Source organism: Cebus imitator, unplaced genomic scaffold (assembly GCF_001604975.1).
Source record: "Cebus imitator isolate Cc_AM_T3 unplaced genomic scaffold, Cebus_imitator-1.0 Scaffold90, whole genome shotgun sequence".
NCBI lineage: Eukaryota > Metazoa > Chordata > Mammalia > Primates > Cebidae > Cebus > Cebus imitator.
This window is the reverse complement of record NW_016107405.1, coordinates 5,732,991-5,756,742: the sequence shown is the minus strand read 5'-3', so window position 1 is coordinate 5,756,742 and position 23,752 is coordinate 5,732,991. Positions and strand designations below refer to the sequence as shown.

Sequence of the window (23,752 nt, the reverse complement as noted above, 5' to 3'; positions counted from 1 at the left end):
TTTTTTGAGATGGAGTCTTGCTCTGTCACCCAGGCTGGAGTGCAATGGCATGAACTTGGCTCACTGCAACCTCCACTTCCTGGGTCCAAGCAATTCTCCTGCCTCAGCCTCCCAAGTAGGTGGGATTATAGATGTGTGCCACCACACCTGGCTGACTTTTGTATTTTTAGTAGAGATGGAGTTTCACCATGTTGGCAAGGCTGGTCTTGAACTCCTGACCTCAGGTGATCCACCTGCCTTGGCCTCCCAAAGTGCTGAGATTATAGGCATGAGCCACCGCATCCAGGCCCAGAGCTTTCTAGTCTTATAACAAGGCCAGCCCTCGAAAGAGAGTACTTTACCATGCCTAACCTATCAGGATTTTTTTCAGAGCCTAACTGACCTAGGGGAAGGGAAATACTCAACTCCCGCCCACACTAGTCACTATGTCCCACCAAAAGGGGTAAAAAAACACTTCACAGGTGTTTCTAAGCTATGGGGACACAGGCTCACTGAAAGACTAAACCTAATCATCTAATCATAGGACTATAGAATACTTCCCTCACCCTTTGCTACACATACCACTACATTACTAAAGGCCTATTTATTACAGCTCCTTTTACCCAGTACATCATGTCCACCTTTCAATAAAAAATTGCAAGGCATACTAAAACACAAACAAACACAGTTTGAAAACACACAGCAAGCACCAGAACCACAGTCAGATATGACACAGATGTTGGAAATAACAGATTGGGAATTTAAAACAACTATGATTAATACTCTAAAGGCTGGGCATGGTGGCTCATGCCTGTAATCCCAGCACTTTGGGAGGCTGAGGTGGGTGGATCACTTGAGGTTAGGAGTTTGAGACCAGCCTGGCCAATATGATGAAACCCCATCTCTACTAAAAATGCAAAAATTAGCCAGGCATGGCAGCAGGCACCTGTAATCCCAGCTACTCTTGAGGCTGAGGCAGAAGAATTGCTTGAACCCAGGAGGTGGGGGTTGCAGTGAGCCAAGATCATATCACTGTACTCCAGCCTGGGCAACAATGAGACTCCATCTCAAAAAAAAAAAAAAAAATTCTAAAGGTTTTCATGGTAAAAGTAGGCAACATGCAAGAACAGATAGAAAGCAGAGAAATGGAAATTCAAAGACAGAATCAAAAGGAATTCTATAGGTCAGAAATACTGTAATCAAAATGTAAAATGCCTTTGATGGACTCATTGGTAGACTGAACACAGCTGAGGAAAGAATCTCTGAGCTTGAAGATATGTCAATAGAAACTTCCAACACTGAAATGCAAAGGCAAATAAATAAATAAAAAACTCTGAGAAAACGGAAAGTCCAAAACAGTGGGACAACTACAAAAAGTGTAACATACGTGTAATGGGAATACCAGAAGGAGAATAAAGGGGGAAAAAAGAACAGAAGAAATATTTGAAGCAATAATTACCGATAATTTTTCCAAATTAGTGTCAGATACCATACCACATATCCAAGAAACTCAGAGAAAACCAAGCAGAATAATGCCAAAAAAACTGACACACAGGCATATCATATTCAAGCTGCAGAAAAATCACAGGTAAAGACAAAATCTTGATAGAAGCCAGAGGAAAAAACATCTTACTTATAGAAGAGCAAAGGTAAGAATTACATCTAACTTCTCAGAAACAATGCAAGCAAGAAGACAGTGGAATGAAATATTTAAGGGTTTGAGAGGGAAAATATCACCAATCTGGATTTCTGTGCCCTGTGGAACTATTTTTCAAAAGTCAAGAAGAAATAAAGTATCTATCAGACAAACAAAATTTGAGGAAAATTGTTGTCAGTAGGTCTGGCTGGTAAGAACTGTTAAAAGAAGTTGAAGAGAGAAAAAGAAAATTACACAGGTCAGAAACTTGGATTTACATAAAGAAAGTATATTAGAGAATGAATAAATGAAAGTATTTCATTTTACAATAAAATTAGAACTTCTACTTTCTTACTCTTAATTGATTTAACAGAAAACAATTTGTTCAAAATAATTTCATTAATATATTCAATCATATATATGATAATGTATATACTTAGGTATATACATATATGTAAGTGAACTAAATGATAGCTACAATATAAGAGAAGGTAGAACTGGGAGCATTTTATTATTATAATGTACTTGCACATGAAATCATTTAGCATTATTTGAAAATGAAATTAAATTAGTTATAAATATATATTGCAAACTCTAGGGGCAACCACTAAAAATTAAAGAAGAATTACTATGCTAAGGAAAGAAAGAAAGTGAAAACATAAAATGCTCAATTAAAACCACAATGGAAAGAAAAAGAGTAGACAATAAAAATATGAACAAAGAACAAGCAGCTTAACAGAAAACAGGAATAAATGTGGTAGATGTTTATCTAACTATATCAATAATCATTTAAAATATCAATAGTCCAAATACGCCAATTAAAAGACAAAGATTGTCAGGGTAGATCAAAAAACAAGACTGAACTGTTTGTTGCCTATAAGAAACTCACTTTAAAACCACATATAGACCAAAAGTAAGGGGATGAAGAAAGTTAGGCCATTTTAACATTAATCAAAAGAAAACTGGAGAGGCTGTATTACTTTCAGAGAGAACAGACATGTAAAAGCATTTGGGAAGAGATTGCAGAGGACTGGTAAAATTAGAAATTTTAACTAATTTCTAACTTCCATTGGTAAAATCAGAAAATCATTAGCTTAAAACCATAAGCAGACAAAGCTGTCATTAAAAAACCTACACGCCAATATTCTTCATGAACACCAATGCAAAAATTCTTAAAAAGTATTAACAAATTGAATTCAACATGTATACAAAGAATTATATACCACCAGAACCAAACTGAATTAATCCCAGGTATGGTATACAAGGTTGATTCAGCATTTAAAAATCAACTAATGTACTTCACATCAACAGGCTAAAGAAGAAAAATAAAGTGTTCAAATCAATAGATGTAGAAAAGCATTTCACATAATTTAACACTCATTCCTGATTCTTTAAAAAAAAAAAAATCAGCCAACTAGGAATAGACTTCAAAAAATAAAAAAAAAAAAAAAAAAAAAACTTCTACGAAAACCTTACAGCTAAAATCATACTTAATGATAAGAAACTTGAAGTTATCCCTCTAAGATCAAGAACAAGACAAAGATATCTCCTCTCACCACTACTTTCAACATCATACTGGAAGTCCTAGTTAATGAAATAAGAAAAGGAGATAAAAGGCATACAGATTGGGAAGGAAGAAATAAAATTAAGTTCAGATAGTGATCATCTACGTAGAGGACTCAAATTAATTGACAAAAAAATTCTTGAAACTATCAATAATAAGTGATTATAGCAAAGTTGAAAGATATAAGGCTAATATGCAAAATCATTCATTTTCCTATACAACAGCAATGAAAAAGTGGAATTTTAAATTAAAATCACAATACCATTTACACTGGCATTCCTTGAAAATGAAATACTTGAACAAAATATGTAAAAAGCCTATATGAGGAAAACTAAACTCTGACAAAAAAATGAACAAATCAAATAAATGGAGAAATATTTCATGATGATGGATAGGAAGATTCAACATTGTCAAGATGTCAGTCCTTCCTAACTCATCTATAGAGTCAAGCCAATCACAAAATCCCAGCCAGTTATTTAACGTATATTGGCAAACTGAATCTTAAGTATATATAGAAAGGCAAAAGACCCAGAATAGCCGACACGGTATCAAAAGAAGAAAAAAGTCAGATTCTGACACTACTCGGCTGGGTGTGGTGGTGCACGCCTGTAATCCAAGCACTTTGGAGGCCAAGGCGGGTGGATCACCTGAGGTCGGGAGTTCAAGACCAGCCTGACCAACATGGTGAAACCCCGTCCTAGAAAAAAAAAAAAACCTGACACTACTTAAGTTTCATGAGTTTAGCTTACAGCTGAATTAAAAGATTGAGGCAGCACAACACAAATACCTTCAGTTTCCCAACTCTGTGCTCAAAGGTTCTCTTTAACTTCACTTAACTCCTTTTCTCCTATCTTGGAGAAGATAGATTTCTCCTCAGTGCAGAGGCAAATGCCTCCATATTGCATTTGATATGACCATCCCCCAAAGATCAGTGCTCTTGCTTTCTACTTCCTACCACCACCAATGGTGTTCTACATAGCTTCTTATTTCAGTATCCACCCATTCCCTAACCTTTTGTAACTGGCCTTTTACCATCAGTCCTCTATACCTAATGGCTTTCTTTTTCATTTTTCTTGTTTTTTTTTGAGATAGTGTCTCATTCTGTCGTCCAGGCTAGAGTGGTGCCATCACAGCTCACTGCAGCCTTCATCTCCTGGGCTCAAGTGGTCCTCCCTCTGTGTCCTCTCATAGTGCTCAATTACAAGCATGAGCCACCACACCCAGCCCTAATGACCTTCTTAAACAAGGGCTTTCATGGTTGGGCAGGAATGCATCAGCATTGTCTGGAAGTTGTGCTGAAAGTCAGACCCCTGTTCACTTTGTTGGGACCTAAGAATGTACATTTCTCATAAATTCTTAAGTGATACACATGATGCTGGCCCAGGGACCACACTTTGAGAAGTCCTGCTCTCGAAGATGACCAAAGACCACACACACAAAAAAACAAATTGTTTTCCCTGTACTACTCACAATACACATTGTAAATGTAAAAGGTTTTACATTTTACAATGTAAAACCCACATTGTAACACCAACAATGTAGGTTTTGGACACCAAGCAATGCTGACAACTGTCTGGAGTTAGCATAGATCTCACAGGATAAGGGCTCATTCCCATAAGACTGCCTCCCAACATACTTCAAATGCCAATGGCAAGGCCAGATTGTCACCTGTGCTTCTGACTGTGTATCTGTAAATCCATGAACTCTTCAGATTTGATAATTTGCTAGAATGGCTGACAGAACTCAGGGAAACAGTTTACTTACTAGGTTACCAGTTTATCATAAATGGATACCACTCAAGAACAGCCAGATGGGAGAGATGCGTAGCAAAAGGCATGTGAGAAGGGGCACAGAGCTTCTGTGCTCTCTCTGGCATACCACCTTCTGAGCACCTCAATGTGTTCACCAGCCTGGAGGCTCTCCAAAGAACTTCCAGTTAAGACTTATAGAGTGACTTAATTACATAGGTATGGTTGATTAAATCACTGGCCATTGTTGATTGTACACAATTTGCAGCCCCTCAAAGGTCCCTGGAGGTCAAGGGGTGAAGCTGAAAGTTTCAACCTGACCCCCTGGCAACCAGCCCTTACCCATTCCTGTCCTTAGGGACTTTCCAAAGGCCACCTCATAAATACAAACTGGGGTGTAGTTAAAAGGGGCTTGTTATGAATAACAAAGGATGTTATGTGCTTTTACTGCTCTAGATCTATTTCAGGAACTAGGGGGAAAAAAAAACATAGAACAAAAGATTCTCCTGTCGCTCTTATCACTTAGGAAACTCCAAGGGCTTTAGAAGCTCTGTACCAGAAATCAAATAGCACCTAATAGCAAAATCTACCTGGATTATCTGAGTTTTCAACTGTATTGCTTTAGCTTTCAAATTCCAAAATTGGAGGCCAGGCACAGTGGCTCATGCCTGTAATCCTAGCACTTTGGGAGGCTGAGATGGGAGGATCACTTAAGGCCAGGAGTTTAAGACCAGCCTGGGCAATGAAGTAGTTTGAGACCAGCCTGGGCAACATAGTGAAATCCTGTCTTTATATTTATGTTAAAAAAAAAAAAGGATCCACAATCTATCACCCATCTTGCTCCAATCTTGTCTTCCATTACTTCCTTTGCCATCCCCCAACCTGACTGAACCAGTCACTGTCTTCTGTGTATGCCCCTTGCCTCTGTTATGCCCTCTGCCTGGACCACCCTTTCTCACTCAACTAACTCAGCCAAATGCCTAGGCAGATGGGAACCTGCCCAGGGCTTGTCTGGGCATGCCCACGGCAGACTTGGAACCCCAGGCTGAAGGGAACTGGGTAGAGCCACAAGGAATTTGCACCTTATGCAGGGGAGGAGCCTACTCTCTTCAGTTCCTGTGTGGTGGCCTGGGATTCAATCTGTGAGCAAGCCTCCATCTCAGTTTGCTGAGGTTTTTTTTTTTTTTTTTTTTTTTTTTTTTTTTTTCAGAACTCATAAACTGCTTTTTGTTCCCAGGTGCTCTGTCCCAGGGATTTAGGGCTTTATTTATGAGTTTCCGTTATGCTGCCGCCTTCTTTTTTTTTTTTTTTTTTTTCTTTTCGCCCAATAAAATCCTGCTCTACTCACTTTTCAATGTGTCTATGTGCCTAAATTTTCCTGGTCGTGTGGCAAGAACCCGAGTTTTAACTGAACTAAGGAGCAAAATTCTGCAACACCACCTTGTTCAAATACACAGCTCAGTTCTCAAAGCCTTATTCTAAATGCCACTTCCTATATAAAACCTTCCCTGAATAGACTAACTCTCCACCAATTGATACTAGCTGCTTCCTTCTCTGAATTCCCGTAACATTCACCTGTGTATCTCTTATTCAAGAGCATTTCAAGGATTTTGGGGGCCCAAAGCTTGTAAATTTGAAGGGAGGGCTCTTTCCAAGAATAAAGATTATAGAATTATAAATACAAAATTAGATACAGGGCCTTCAAAGTTGGCTCAGGCAAATGAAGGTCTGTGAAATTTCAGCTTTGTTATCATCACAATAAATCTGCCTCAGGTTTCAGTGGATCTTATTTTTCCCCTTTCAGATTATCATCTCCTGGAACATAAACTTTCTCTCTTCCCCAGCCCCATGTTTTCTGTTCTTCCACCTTCTTTAAAGAGACGCAATGGCATCTGGTGAAAAAGTACCTCGAACTCAGACAGATCTGGGTTTAAGATTTCTGCTTCCTTACTCACTTAATTGAACCTCAGTTTCCTCCAGTGTGGAAAATAAAAGCAAACTATCTGCCTTTAGGGTTATAATGGGATAAAATGTAATAGTAAATGAAAGTGTTTAAACAGTGCTTAGGATATGATAAGCTCTCAATAAAATTAGAGTCCCTCTTTGGATGTGTCAAACAAAAATTCTAGAAAGTCACTGTTTTGGCTTAAGCTCTCTCATAAGGCCTCAACAGACCAGGCTAAAAATAAAAATGGAGTCACCCATGTTCACCAAAGCAAAACTAAGCTGTTATCTGGCCTTCCAAGAAATCAACAAAGATGACAGCCTGATTTCCCAAACAGGTCAGTTTCAGACTTCCATCTTAAAGTTCCCTCTGTTTTAATTCTTAATCCAATGTTAACCAATCAGTGACTTTTCTATTATTCTGTCCCCTTTGTCCCCACTTTTCAAGAAAAGTAACTTTGAAATGAGCAACTATCTTCTTATTCTTTGTTTCTGTTTTCTTTGGCCCTCTTTTTTGGTCTATGAAGCCAATCTCCGATGCTTGACTTGCTGGAACACTTATTCCAATTTGTGAAATGAAGGATTGGCCAAATCTAGAATAGAAAATAAAGCTAACTGAGATATTTAAACAAAATTTATTGTCATTTTGTCTTTTGACAAATGGCACAATCCATAGCCTTGTGTGAGTAAATTTCAATTCCCCCAAAGTACCTCGAGAGTGCCTTTCAGTGAATTGTTACTGAACACACATGGCCTATTTTGTATATACAGGTTTAGAGAAAATGAAATACCTGAGCATATTAATTCTTTCTCATTTTGCTATATCTCTAATTACTAATCTCAAATCAGGGAAACTTTCCATACGAATGAAGATCCACAAATTCTATTACTCTAGGCCTTGCTTAAATTTAAATAAGTGGGCAAATGAGCATCAGCAAAGCAAAGGGGTGGCCGGATGTCAGGAGGAGAGAAAGTCAATTTACCAAGGCTTTCTATCTAGGTTTATTCTTGCTATTCTTACTATTGTTTATAATAATGATATTACTTTTGGCATTCATCTTGGTGACCCCAGGAAAAAAATACTTTCAGCTATGGTATTCATTGATATGTAAAGCAAAACAGAGTAATTAATTTTACTTTTTCCAGTGCAAGAAAGGAGCCAAGACAAATCATTAATTCTACATAGTTCCAAAGTACAACTAACATCTCTGCAAGTTAAATAATGAAGCAAAAATGCCAAAAATTGTAGAGGTTTCATTAGGGCTCAAGTTATAACCCAAATATCCATAAACATACTCATCCTAACACTAGGGGCAAATTCAATATGAAATGGAAAGTCTTTCCATTTATGCCTATTTAAAACTGTTTTCCCTTAGGAAAATAAAAAATAAATTAAATCTTATTCTTGATGAAAAGAAATATTGTTCATTTTAGTAGTATGTGAATTTATTTATCCAAATATAAGGCAAAAAGATGTGTCAAAATTTCCAGTGTTCTGCCATTTCACATGGTACACAGGGACTTTTTGCTCATCCTATATATATGTTTTTACAGAATTTGTGTAATGCATTAAATGTTTATCAAATGCTCTAAAATCCATGGGCAAAAATCAAAATCATATATTCTGAAACTCATGAGCAAAACTGTTTCTATGTCAGTGTTAAGGACTATGGCCTAACATCTTTACTAACTATATCTCTATATATATTTTTGTATCTGTGTTTGCAATTAACCACAAAGAGATAAAATTTTAAAATTCAGTTTTCAATTCAGTTTTCAGCTCCCTTTTATTTTATCTAAATAAAAAAGAAAATCAATCGAAAATATATAATACGCTTGTCTAGATTTATAGAGCAGTCTAGAATTAGAGATTTGAAGACAATGAAGAACTATGTTTATGGAACCTGAAGTCTATGGATAATGGCCATCCCTGTCTCCAGGAATCAATCCAGAAATCAGTATATATTAAGTTTCTTCTATGTGTTCAGCCCAGTGCTGGGATCCATAAGAAGTATTTCAAAATAATGCCAATTACTTATGCTTAATAAATATAGTAAATAAGTAGGGGAAAAATCTATATCTCAGTGAAAACTTCAAGGAAAACCAAAACAAACAAACTGAAAAAAAAAGCTAGGAAAAAAAAAGTATCACTTGTTTGGCAGAATGGAACTTAGATAAAATTTAAGACATTAGATGGAGTCAGCGATAAAATATTATTCTTATTGGAAGATATTTTCAAGATGGAAAATCTAAAACATGTTATAATTTTGATTTTTTAAATGGCTTAGTTATTAACCTAGCAATTAATCAGATATTCTGCAAGTACAATCACATTTAAAATAAACCCATTATATAGATTCAGGTCTCTGAAAATTAAATTTTATATTCAAGATAATGACTCCATATAATAGCAAAAGATGTATGTTTAATATTGATTCTACTCTACGATAATAATGTTACAAATAGATTCTACTAACACATTGCTTCGGGCTACTGGGATTCACTTACTCAACACAAGTCTAACAAAGCAAGCAATGTTCAAATCTCACCCTCTGGCCAGGACTTATTAAGAAGGAAATGTTCTCTAATATGGCATTTCCACCTTCTATGTATTTTGCTGTGAGGTCTTTGATGGTCATTTGACCCCCTGAGGGCCAGATGTCATCTTTCTTCACGTGTGAATTCTCAATAATCATAACTTTTGAGACCTGGCCATTCTTGTATGCTTTGGTTGACTTGGTAGGTTTATCTTCTTCTGTTGGCATGTCAATGAACTTAAAGACTCGGCTCACAGATCGCATCTGAAATAAAAATAACAACATTTTTGTGTTTAAGATTGGCAGACCATTTCATAATTAGTTTGATGTTTCCTAAAAAATAACTCGTAAAATGCAACACTTGCTACTCGTCCCTTGGTTATTGTCAGGCTTTTCAATGAACTAACAGGAAATAATTGGATATAATTAAAAGCTTAACTGAAGAGAATTAGCTAGGACTTACATAAATGGGCTCTGTATAGGCCTGTTTATTTTTGTGATCACCTAATTCTCAGTTATGCAAGCCACACATAAATAGCCAAACTATTCTCAAGGGAATAGATGACGTCAAAGAGAAAATTTATTTCTACTATACACAGCACTGCGCAATGCTGTACAACCGGTATATTATAATAAAATGTACCACAACTCAAAATCACTACTGAAGATTCTTCTCTTTCTCTCGAACTACCTTAGTAACTAACTATAATTCTGTGTGTCAACCACGTGGTTAAGTGAACTCTTTATGATTAGTCAATTTTAAACAACTTCACTGTAATCTTCAAACAATTTAATTCATTGGCATATATCTGCAGTTAAATAATTATGCTTTTAATCTAAATTACTTAAATATTCATTTTTAGTGCTAAAAATGTAATTGCATATAAGGGTTATATTTATAATTAAATATGATAAATCTATTCATGTAATATTTAATAAAGTATACCTTTAACACACATAGAAAGAAAATGACTTCATAATTTTAAGGTGTTCAATTTTTTAAAGAAAAGCATACTTCTCTTCTCTGAATAATTATGACTTATTAGAATGTGGAATATGATTTTAGAAACAACCTGGCATATAGTAAGTACCCAATAAATATTTGAACAATAAATAAAGAAATGAATATACTAATGAGTAAATAAATATAAATGAATAAGAAGAAAGAATTTGAAGACTCTGAATTCATTCAACTTCCTTTTTTTTTTTTTTTTTTGAGATGGAGTCTTGCTATGTCACCAGGCTGGAGTCCAGTCGTGTAAACTCGGCTCACTGCAACCTCCACCTCCCAGGTTCAAGCGATTCTCCTGCCTCAGCCTCTCAAGTAGCTGGGACTACAGGCATGTGCCACCATGCCCAGCTAATTTTTGTATTTTTAGTTGAGACAGGGTTTCACCATGTTAGCCAGGATGCTCATGATCTCCTGATATGACCCACCCACCTTGGCCTCCCAGAGTGCTATTTTTAAAAGATACCATCCTTGATCCTGTGGTTCAATCCTTCCCAGGCATTAGTAGCTGACCAGACACAATTTTACTGCTCTTATTTTTAGTCTTACTAAAATTAAGTAAGTCGTACTAAAATTATTGATGCTGGCTTTATTCAGTCAAAGAGTTTATTAGCTTTCCTTTAAGATATTAACATATCTTATTACCAAATGTTTAGACTTTAAAAATTATCCTTTTTGGAAAAAAATGAGGGCAAAAGTGCATTTGCTTCTATTATTTCTATTTTTCATTATCAAAAGGTGGAATGGGAAAAATTCTTCATCTTTAGTATGGAATGACTGATAGATAAAGCAGAAAAGTTTAGACACAGATCCTTAATTGAACATTAAAATTCCATCTTAGCAATTCTAATTGTATTGCCTGTTTTCACATGCCATTGATCAAGCCTGCTCTGCTTATGAAGTTCTTTTTCATTCTGGCGATTCTGTGCTTCAGTTTCCTTCCTCTTGAAAATATCTTCAAATTGTCTCCAGTAATTATTCAAGATTCAAGAAAAGAATCCTTTGAAGTCAAGCCCACTATTAATAGATGTGAAAAGGACCCCAAAGCCTATACACTAAATAACAGTAAAGGAAGTAAAAGGCATATAGTCATGACTGTACACATGTGATACTTTAAATTCTGAATTATGAGTGATTTTCAGGGTAGATAAGTCTTGACTCAGTTATTCTTGATTAACTTTGAATTAAAATACACTCTTACGCTGTCATTAATTTTCATAGAGAGCTGCTAGTCTATAATAAGGTCTGGGAGATAAAATTGCAACTACTATTGAGATGAAACTGCCAGAGATTTAGTTCTAATGCATTTAAAATTTCTTATTGTATTTATCCTGCGTAAGAATAGCATTCCTCTCTTGAAATAACTGAAGGGTATACACAAATGTAGATTAGCTGCATAAAGTTGAGACTTGATATTTATGCCTGTTAATTCTATACACAATTCTAAACTTATTTTTTATTAAGCAAGACAGGAAAGACACTATATAACAAAAATTATTCACATTTTAATACTTCCAAACAATCAATAAAACATTTAACTACTGTTATCTAAATGCCTCAGAATTACATACAGTATTATCAGAAAATAAGGACTTTCAAAACCACTATTTTGGCAGCACTGGAATATAAAATACAATGTTTTCTGTTTAGGACTTGTGTTTGAGCATTGCAAATTACATTCTCCACTAGTGAAACTCACCTAGAGGGTGAATCCAGAACTTCTAATGTCAAATGTGACAAATGGAATGTACCAATCAAATTTAGAGAACGTAACTTTCCAACTCATTATCTTTCTTACAGCCTAGCTGCTTAACGTGACTCTAAGACGGACTATCATGGTTCCATACAGCATGGTCAAATATGCCTAGCTAAGAACATGTAATTTCATCTTAACACTGGGCACTCATTCATAGCATATGAGCTGACAGTCACTCAATAAAGTGGGTTAGAATACCTTCTGACAGGAAGAAAAAGTGGCTTGTGCAGACACTTCCACCACGGTCAGTGTGTAGCCACTGAAATGCCATTATTGAATAGATGTGGACAGGTAACAAATTAGATTATGCATTACTAACCAATTCCTTGTATTCGTGGGCTTTCCAGCTTGGATATTCTACCTCCAGTACCTCTGGAAGGAGAGGCCACATCAGAACCAAAGCAGAACAAATCAATTCTGGTCATTTAAGTTTCAAAAACTGGCTTTTGAAATTCAAGTCAGATATTGATCATTTGAAAATTTTGAACCATGTGAATATTGGCCTTTAAGCTCCAAAAGCCAAAGCCTAAGAACTCAATGCATAGTGTTTATGCAAAAACAGTAGCCATAGACAAAGTTATGATGGATTAGAAGCAGTCACTCTCCTCACCCCACAATCTGACTCAAGAAAGGTTGTCCATAAATGGGAGTAACAAGAGGGTTTAGATACCAGGTCCTCTAAGAAAAGTTCTGCCTTGCAGCCAAATCCTGGTTCTGTCCTCAAGGTGATTTGGAAAATTTAGAACAAAGGAGACCTATGCCTGAATTCCAAGGCAAAGCCCAGGAAAGACTCATGCCATAGTGAAGCTTCCTGTGTCTTGCATGATGTGGGAGCAGTAGAATGAACAGGGTTTCTTGGAATGTCTATGCACAGATGACTTGACATAGCTTCAGATTTGAATCTTTTGATTCTTCAGGGGCATAGAAGAAGCTGAAGAAGGCTCAGCAAGGGAGAGCTCACAGTGAAAACAAGGAAGACAAAGACTCCATCTACATGGACCATGCACCTCTAGGTCAGACAGGAACATCAGTGCCTCAGAGACAGTGAGCACAGGCAAAAGACGATGCAGGTCAAGACACACCTTAATCACTAATATTATGGCATTCTGCAAACTCCACTTAGAACCCAGCAAAATCTCTGAATTTAATTATATTATTTCTTTCACTCAGTGGAATGCATGCTCAAATAGAAAATAAACTCAACCACAGAAAAAGTAAAGTCATATTTCTTGCCAAAGATTCATAGTTGCTACCAGAGATGGATCCAGGTTTTGTGAAGCCTGAAGCTTAAGTAATTTGGGGAATTCTTAAAGAAAAAATATTGAAATCCAAATTATGCATATAAAATTAAATATAGGGCCTTCAAAGGAGTTCATGCAAGTGAGAGGACCTGCAGGTCATGTCTCCTATGCTTCATGTTAAACCAATTCTGCCTATTATAGTAACCTCATTCAAAGTGTTCCTTGTTGTATTCAAACAATGGACGGTTCAAAACATCCCTCTCCATCTAGTGCTTAGTACCATGTAGTCACTTAATAAATCTTTGTTAATAAAGAATGAATCCATTATTCTACCTCCTATGCAGAAAGCAGTGTCTGTGCAGTAAGAATGACAGTGCTGCGAGTACATTAGCAAGTAGTGCAGGCTGCAATTTTACCCTTCAGCTCCTCGGCCTCAAAATATTCGTTGCTATTTGGATTAGACGGAAGTTACAACATATCAAACTATTTTTAGTCTCATCTATTTGTTTTCATTGAGCTTTTAACCTCACTTAATGTTTTTTCTCAATTAGAGTGCCTACTAAACATTTTCATGTGATGCATAAAAACTACTGTGCCATCGTGTAGCTACCTAGATTGTGCTGGATGGAAATTTGTATTCAGCAATTATCAGAATGACTGGATTGGCAAACTCCTTAACACCAGCCTGCTGCTTCCTGTGCATAGAAAAGAGTTGCCTAAGGAGGGTGGAGGGATAGCTCTGTTGAGAGCAGCAAGTCTGCCCTGCCAGCAGCAAAATCCCAACATCTGCTTCAGTAGGAGCACTTCTCTTAGACTTTGAGAAATAGAAAATGAAGCCAAAATGAGACCCAAGCACTGATACAATGAACCCCATTCTTCACTTGTAGGGAAGAAAACTTGACAGAATTTGTGCAGACTTCCATACATTAGAATTTAGCCAAAATTTGGTGCGATTTTTGCTTAGGGCTCTTCATCTGTTTTAAATTCTTGGTTTCATTATTTAATTTTGGTATTCTTCAAAACCTCTTCTGAGCCTCTTCAGAAGGGATCAATCCTTAAAACTGGACCTCACTATCTTTATAAGAATGTCTAAAGTTACTAACCTAAGCATTAAAAGAACAAAGTCTTTTGGGATTATGACACTCTTGACAAAAATATAGCTTCACAGCCTAATCTCAACCTTATTTTATAAGGGATGCATTTAAGCCAAGAAGAAAATAATTCTTGATTGTCCTTTTCTCTTCATGTGACAAAGAGGCAAGAGGAGGCTTACAGGCTTATTCTAGAATAAGTCAAGAAGCCATACTCCTCTCCTTCACAAAAATATTTGTTCTATTTCCTTTCATCCTTTTGGTTGTTTAGAAGCCAGCACATCAAGATTAGGCATTAACACCCAAACTATGTGCCATCATAGAAAATACACTTCACACACCAGAGATCTGGCTGGCAATACTATAAAGAGACTTCAGGACTGGTAGTTACAGGAGGATTGCAAGAAATAAATATGAAGAGAATCATCTAGAAAACTCGCACAATGTAAAAAAATCACATTTTATAGGAAAAAAATTCTAAGTATGAAGTACTTATAAGGGGAGATTTAGGGCTTTTAAATCATAAATCCTTCTGGTAGGCACAAACTATACTTTTCAATACTCACTAACACAGACCTGACACCCAAGGCCGAGTTGGATCCATTAGCATAATCTTTAGGCCATGCACATGAACTTAAGAGACAATGGTTAGCAAGAAAACAGACTCTGCCCAAAACATGTTCTTGAAACTCTGGTCTATGTTTCTACATCTATCACTTACACTCCTAGAGGACACAGGAAGTCAGTCAATTGCCATGTTGTTATAAATTATTAACAGCATAAATGATTTACTTATATTATACTATAAACCTAGCCCTTTAGTATATTATTATAGCTTGCTCTCTACAGAAACGGTTTACTAATTTTTACCTGTGGCAAATCACTTGAGAAGTCAGTGTCACTTTTTCTATCAGAAGGGACAGAGATGGTGATCTTCACACAAAAGAAAGAAAATCTATTTGCAGCATGACAAAAGGCATATCCCAAGTTAACACTGAGTTTCAAAATACACTGGTGCCCATTTTCAATAGCTAAAAACTTCGGTAAACATGGTACTAAGTGTGCCGATGGGCAAAGGAAGACTCAAACTTACCCTTCCATGTAAAAGGTCAGACACTGGCCAGGCATGGTGGCTCTCACCTGTAATCCCAGAACTTTGGGAGAGTGAGGCAGGTGGATCATGAGGCCAGGAGTTCAAGACCAGCCTGAGCAATATGGTAAAACCCGTCTCTATTAAAAATACAAAAATTAGCCAGGCATGGTGGCACACATCTGTAGTCTCAGCTACTCGGGGAGGCTGAGGCAGGAGAAGCACGTGTGAACCTGGGAGGCAGAGGTTGCACTGAGCTGAGATCATCACACCACTGCACTCCGGCCTGGGCAATGTAGTGAGACTCCATCTCAAAAAAAGAAAAAAAGGAAAAAGGAAAAAGAAAAAGGTCAGACATCACTCATCAAAGCTATTACTTACTCTGGAACTTAATTACAATCTAGATTGGTGAATGCAATTGGATCTATGCGGCTTCTGCCAAAAATATTTCAAAATAATTTGCAAAAAGAGGAATCCAAAACAACAAATCAAAACACCTTCTCATAGTTTTCACTATTTTAATAAGATTTTTTTCCAAACATCTTAATTTTGAAATATTGTGTCTTCCCCAAAGTACTCTCTTATTAAGCCTCATTTTTTTACATGTCTTGTAGAGTTGTATATAGGTATCCTTGATTGATACAGGACAAAAATTATTTGCTGGTGGTCCATCAATTCAAAAGGAAATTCTATGACACAGAACAGGGGTCAGCAAAACTATGGCCCACAGGACACATCCAGCTACTCTCATTAGTTTACATATTATCTACAGCTGCTTTGCCCTCCAAAGACTGAGTTGAGTTGTCATAAAGACATTACAACCTGTAAAGCTGAAAATATTTACTATTTTAGCCTTCATAGAAAAAGTTTTCTGAGCCCTCTGCTTTGACTCACAGAAAATCAGAGCTAAAATGAATCTTAGAGAGCATATAGTACAGCGATTCACAAGCTTTGCTTGATACACACTAGAATCACCTGGAGCACTTTTAAAACTACAAACATCATGCCCAGTCACCCTGCTTCCTACCAAGAGAACTGACTTCACTGGCCTTAGTGGACCCTGAGTAATCTCTGTTTTTATTGTTTTGTTTGAGGCGGAGTCTTACTCTGTCACCCAGGCTGGAGTGCAATGGAGCTATCTTGGCTCACGGCAACCTCTGCCTCCTGGGTTCAAGAGATTCTCCTGTCTCAGCCTCCCCAGTAGCTGGAAGGCACGTGCCACCATGCCTGGCTAATTGTTGTAATTTTAGTAGAGACAGGGTTTCACCATGTTGGCCAGGCTGGTATTCAACTCCAATCCTCAAGTGATCCGCCTGCCTCAGCCTCCCAAGGTGCTGGGTTTACAGGCTTGGGCCACCACACCTGGCTACTCTGTGTTTTTATAAAGATTCTGCATGTGCTAGTAGGATGAGAACTTGTGATCTAATCCATAAATGAGATTATCTAAACCCAGGAAGTTAAAGTGATAGGCATGAAGCCCAGTGAATTTTTTAAAGTTTTCAACCTGTTTTTTAACATTTCAGCAATCCCTTAGGGTTCTCATTAAACCTCTTCTACTAGTTCAAGACTCTAAAACATCATAATGGCATTTTCTTTGTTGGTTCTAGTAACACACTGGTTCAGAGTTCTTTGATCAGCTTTGATAATTGCAGCAGTGAATAACTTAATCAATGGACTCTAGCATTCAAGAGTTGAAATTTTTCACAGGAAAAAGATCCAGAAGAGACAGATTGTCAGAGCTGGAAGGAACTTTAGAAAACTTCTAACCAAACTGTTTCATTTTACAAATGAGAAAAATAAGGCCCTCAAGGAGGCTAGGACTTGCCCAAGGCCACATGTAGCAAGGCCAGAGTGAAATGCAGGACTCTTACCACAGACATTCTACAGGATGAAATGAGAAGAGATGGGTGGAAAAATGTCTTGAGACAGAGGTCATGAGAGGAAAATTTAAAAGACTTGTGAAAACAGAAAAAGATAGACATGGTCAAGAAACCATTGAAAGGAGACCAAAAAAAAAAAAAAATTGAAGAAATGACTCCTCCCTTCAGATTCTTACAGCAAAAACTACACTCAGTACAAGAAAATTAGACATCAGGAGTAATGCAGAAAAGCCAGGTTCCCCTTTTCTCCGCATATCAGGCTTCTTGTTGGTCACTGTACAATCAGTCACTTGATCTTTACTGGAACCCAAAACAAACATAGGCAATAAAAGGACAAAGGAGAAACCGAGGGAGTTTCTATTGACAGAAAACTCTTCTCAGATTGCATCAATCTTGCAAGAACTTTCTAGCGCCTCACTAACAGGAATCTATCCATAAGCCCTGCAGATTCACTGCCTTCCCTGCTCACCCTGGTGGCTTTCTTCCTCTTATGTTATTAGAAACACCCAGTTGAACAGGGTAGACAGCTAACATAAACAGGGATGGTTTATCTGCTGCTTCACTTGGAGAATTAAAGAGGCAGAATAATATTCACATAGGAGTAATGCAGAAAGGCCAGGTTCCCCTTTCTTCTAGGCATCAGACTTCTTGATGGTTGTTGTACAATCAGTACTTGATCATTACTGGAACCCAAAACAAACAGTAAAAGATAAAAAGTAGTCTTTTAGCTGTGCTATGTGGTAGGCAGTCCTGAAACAAACTGAATTGTCAATGGCTTCTTTCTGACAATGTGACTATGAGTGTGCGTAGTTTTTCAATCACTAGATGGCTTGATACGGTTCAGTTTGAAGCATCACCTTGTCGCCCTTTCTAGATCTTATTTATTTAATCTTTATTCATTCATATAGATAGCAATCTTAAGTGCTTAAGTTACATAATGCTTAAGTAGTTAAGAATAGGAGAAAGAGAAAACAGTTGTTACTAAAAATGGAAGGAAGGCATCTTACCAGTCCAAAAAATAAATAAACCAGCACACAACTTTGTTTTGGAGGAAAACATATAAGATAATTGCTTTAGCAATTAACAGCTATAAATCCATATATCATTTGAGGATACAGTTTTTAAAAATTAACACTTTTCTTTTCACCCCATCTATAGAATGGTATGAGAAATGAAAAGAATAGAGATAGCCACAATTTATGTTAAAATAAAGAGTGAATTATTAATATAAATAAACAATTTTTAAAACATTGAGATATCAATTTAGAAAACTGGAAACCCCCTAACATGGGGTTTTCTAATAGGAATTATTAAATTATATTCTGATAATTTTACTGTTTTTTAAATTACATGGGTGATTCACAAACTGTTAAACTATATTATTCATAAAGCAATGATGTTTAGATGACTTTTTTTTCCAACCTGCTAAATAAGGCCAGACACATTAGTAAGCAGAATAGAAGTTTTGTCCTGATAATAGTATCTTGAGACCCTGGGTATATGTTAAGGAGATACTAAACAGAAACTCATGCCTTAAAATGTCAAGCCTACGGAAAGACATTCTGTAATTGTGTTTTATAAACATATGGTGGTGTTAAGATGATAGTTGGATACACATTTAGAGAGCAGGATAGAAGTCTAAACTAGAGATATGAATTTATGATTCTTCAAGAGATGTTTTCTTTTCTTTTTCTTTCTTTCTTTGAGTCTCCTCTGGTGCCCAGGCTGGAGTGCAATGGCATGATCTTGGCTCACTACAACCTCTGCCTCCCAGGTTCAAGTGATTCTCGTGTCTCAGCCTCCCCAAGTAGCTGGGGTTACAGGGGGCATGCCACTACATACAGGTAATTTTTATATCTTTAGTAGATACAGGATTTTACCATGTTGGCCAGGATAGTCTTAAACTCCTGACCTCAAGTGATCCGCCCACCTCAGCCTTCCAAGATTCATCAAGAGATGGTTTCTGAAGCATGGGTTTAGAAAATAACAGCTGGAGAGTGTCAGTAGAATAGGGCTGGAATATAGGTGATGTTTAGAGATCTGAAAGAGAAAAGGGGCCAGCAAAAGGGGCAAAGGAGGAGTCAGAGAGGTAGAAGGAAAATGAAGTGGGAGTAGTGTCATGGAAGCAAGAAAGAAAGTATCACAAGAAGAAGAATTTGTCCATGGCATAAATACTGCTGGAGCTGTTAAGGGAGACAGAGAAATTGGCTCTGGCAAGATATTGGTCCTGAGTAATGGGGGTGATAGAAATAAAATGATGTAGGCTGTGGAAAGAATGGGTTGAGGAAACAATGGAATGAAAGTGGATTGAGGAAAAGAATGGAACTGAAGTAGGTTGAGGAAAAGATGGAAAGCGGCCCTTTCTCAAACAGTTAGCTATATATAGGCCAAGAAATGGGGTAGTAGCTGGAGATCAAGGGAAAGTATTTTTTCTCTAATGAGAAAGGTCCTACAAAGAGGAAGGTATTGCAAATTACTTGCTCCTGAATATAGGAGCAAGAACACGGGCAGAAGGTAGTGCACGAAGAGAGGTGCAGTAGCCTGGTGCAACTGGTAGAGAGAAAAAAGAAAATTCTTTCTGGTTGCATCAGTATTTTTAGATTTTTTAAAAAGATATAATAAAGTCACTGGCTGAAAGTGCAGGGGGTGGAATTATTAGAGCACCTGAGAAGGGAGAAGGTGGGAAAAAGCTATCTTAGGGAATATAATAAAAATTTTTATAGGAAAATCTAATAAAAAGGTTACTGTACAATTGTGTGTACCAATATTTGAGATATGTGATCATAAATTCAGTATAATTTGAGGCTAAATGTTATCATCCAAACATTACCTTTACTAGTTGAGAACTAAAGAAAGCTAGGCACCTGGGCATAAGCAGCAGGGGGAAAGTTAAAAAAAAAAAAAAGCCACACTGTCATTTTTATAACTTCAGAATTCTGTCAACATTTGACTCTGTGTTCTTGTCTAAACTAGGCCAAATAGGAGAATATAACATTCTTTCTATGTATAACCATTTTTTTCTGAAAAATTCAAAGTATACATCAAACTAAAAATCTTGTTTATTCCATTATAAACTCAACTCTAAATTCAGTTAACAACTCAGTAAGTAAAATGACAACACTTTGAGTTTTTACTTCAGAAGTCACAAAGACCTTTAGGGTTAACATCATATAAATGTGGAATTTGAGGGCATAGCCATATCTATTTCCTACTCTCAACATATGCCAAGGTGAAAACAAAAAAGTTACTGTATAACTTTAGCAATGGTATGGTTAACAGCAATATGATGGGAATCAATAACCAGATAAATGCCCATAAATACCCAGGAAAAGGCTACTTGTGCTATTTGGCAAGGAAATAGAAACTCACATATTCACTCTGATATTCAAACAAAAGAACGTGCTTTTTTAAATGTGATCAAATGCAAATATTGATACTTTTCATAGACTGTATTATAACATAATAGGTCCTTGCAAAGATCCTTTTATTGCACAAGATGAAAGACACGATGTCAAAGCACAGATCACAAAGCCCAGGATGCACATGTGAAAAACTAGAGGAATGAAAACACCTTGCAGAAACTTTCATAGAGATTGAACAGGCAGAACAGAAATGCACCAAACAGAGGTTTTGACATCAGTGGGTAGAGGCTATTATGTAAACCAAGAAAATTAATACAGCAAAGAGAAAGGAATTGTACATATCAATGGTGAAGAGATGTTTTTAGGTAAAGAAACATGTAAGTACATGAGGAGCTTAAATATAAAGTCAGAATTGTAGAAAGTTGAACAAAGAATTAAATAGATGCAAGCAAAATATTTATTTAATATATTCCTGCTATTTTCCAACAGAAACATTTCTATATATTTATAAGAACCAACTCCAAAAGCATACTGGAATGGAATTAAAGACAGGACTGCACAAGCTAAAAAAAGCTGATCAAACTAGAAAAAAAAAAAAGTTAAAGGTAAAGGTAAAGAAACCAACTTTAGTATAAATCATGTTCAGTTTAAATTACAGCTCAATGGGTTACAAAAATGCTTAAAGAAAATAATAAGACACATGAACCAGAAGAGAGCATTAAAAGGTTTTCTTTTCCCTGGAGATATAATTTATAATGATGTTTGTTCTAATAAGAGTTGATCACATGAATTTCATAGCTGAAATGAGTGTGGTTTGGGAACACAAGCTCTGTCTCAGAGAACAGGGAAAGAAACTTGAGCAAAAAGTATAATTTTAAAAAGAGTATAATAATAGTGTTGTACAATCATTCTTAACTTGGGTTTCTAAACCTTCTACAAAAAGCAGTGGTGAAAGAATGATTTTAAATACAGTAGTACAAAAAGACTTTAAAAAGTCAATGATGAAGCTATCCAGACTAACCATATAGTCTGATTGAAAATTATGCATTTGGTTTTTTAAATAAAAATGGGGAAATGTGCATCATTTCCTTTAATTTCTCAGTTCTACTTCAATGGGATTTGTGTCCCTGACAGGGTATTAGCACATAAACATTACTATAATATTAATGGCTCTGCATTCTAGGAAACCAAAACAAGAGAAATAACACAATCAAAATGTAGTCTTTGTACACATGAATAAGTTATACAAATGTGTGGCAATATTTATCAAGCAGAAAGAGAGAAGACAATGATAAACACTTTGTGAACAACAAAGGAGTTATCACTAAATAATGTGAAAAAATTTAAATAACATCATGAAAACATCATGCTGCTAAAATTGAGAGCCCGAGATAAGGAAAGAGTTCTTAATTAAGATACCGAAAGCACAAAACATAAAGGAAAAGACAATAAATTGAACTTTATTAAGCTTAAAAGCTTTTTTTCATCAAAAGGCTCAATAAGCCAAGCCACTGACTGAGGGATTATGTTTGAAATGTATAGAACTGACAATCAATCCAGAATTTATAAATTACTACAAACAATTAAAGAAGAAAAAAAAATCTAGGTAACAAATTCGTGAACAATATGAATAAGAAATTAATGTTAGAGAACACCAAAAGCCAATAAATACGTGTCAAGCTGCCCTATATTTTTAGTAATCACTTCACTTCATCAGACTGCCAAAATGAAAAAGTCCAACAACAGCAAGTATTGTTGAAGATACGTGGCTATGAGAACTCTTGTACTCTCTTGATGGGAATATATGTTGGTACAACAGACCTGAGGGCAATTTGACACCATCCAGTAAAGTTAAGCATGGGTTAATTCTATAATCCAGCAAAATCACTCCTAGGTATTTGTCCTAAAAAACCCTGAACAAGAAAATAGCTGAAAGAATGCTCACTACAGTATTAGATCTTCGTAGTGGCTATCTATGAGGAGGAAAGAAGAGATATGGGTTTAATGAAAGATACACAGTAACTCTCAATTTATCTGTAATGTTTTATTTCTTAAGTTCAATATAGAGTATACAGTTATTTCTCATGCTATTACTCATACTTTTTTCTTGTCTGAATTTTTTTTAATAAAAGTTAAAAAGATGATAGTGACTTACCAAGCTATCCACATCTATGCTGGAGTTTACAGCCCACTGCAATGTACTCATGATATTCATGGCTAAAGTCAGTATAATACCAACTGTCCCTTCTCCTTCTCCTATAGATGAACAAAAGACATAAATGAACCTCATGTTATTTCTCTCTTCTGTAAACTACTTTATTCACACCTCTCCAAGGACACATATCACATTAAATTTACATTTCAATTTTATGCTGATTTTAACAATTTTTAAGTCTCAGTTCACCACAGCATCTACTAATAGCAATAATGCTCTGCATATAGTAAATATTCAACCAAGGCTTTAAATCAAAGAGTGATTGAATATTAGGAAAGTGTTGCTCTTTTTAAAAAATGTTACTGGTATTGGAGGTGTTGTTGGTATTGGGTAGGCACTATATTTGTCTCCTCTATTATTACTCTATAAGTAATAGCAGTAACAAATAATAGAATGGGCAATGGTGAATAAAGGTCCTGTATCCAGATGAGCTTCCCTACAAAAAAGAACAAAAGCAGGGGAGGAATGTGTCCAAATAGCATCTGCAAGATGTTTAGATGTACTCTGTGCCTTTGCAAGGAGGACCTTTGCTAATTGCATGCTGTTAGGAAGTAAGTATGCTTAGCACTTTACCAGATAGTCAGAAAACTAACAGGTCTGCTATTTGCAAAGAGAAAAGATTGCCCTTTATTAAAAAAAAAAAAAAAAAAGATGTTTAAAAAAAAACTTTCTAAATCCAATGTCACTCACTGATTATTCA

At 36.2% G+C, this 23,752-nt stretch overlaps 1 protein-coding gene across 2 annotated transcripts in view; it reads right to left on the bottom strand.

The window, feature by feature from the left end:
* The window catches only part of CFTR (CF transmembrane conductance regulator), a 181,946-nt gene that overhangs the window by 31,866 nt on the left and 126,328 nt on the right, over positions 1 to 23,752 (bottom strand). For both annotated transcript variants that reach the window (XM_017535077.1, XM_037740808.1), the window contains exons 21-22: positions 22,993 to 23,093; positions 9,421 to 9,672 (exon numbers count right to left, since the gene is read on the bottom strand). In XM_017535077.1, the coding sequence (XP_017390566.1) occupies positions 9,421 to 9,672; positions 22,993 to 23,093 (353 nt within the window). The remainder of the gene's footprint in view (positions 1 to 9,420; positions 9,673 to 22,992; positions 23,094 to 23,752) is intronic.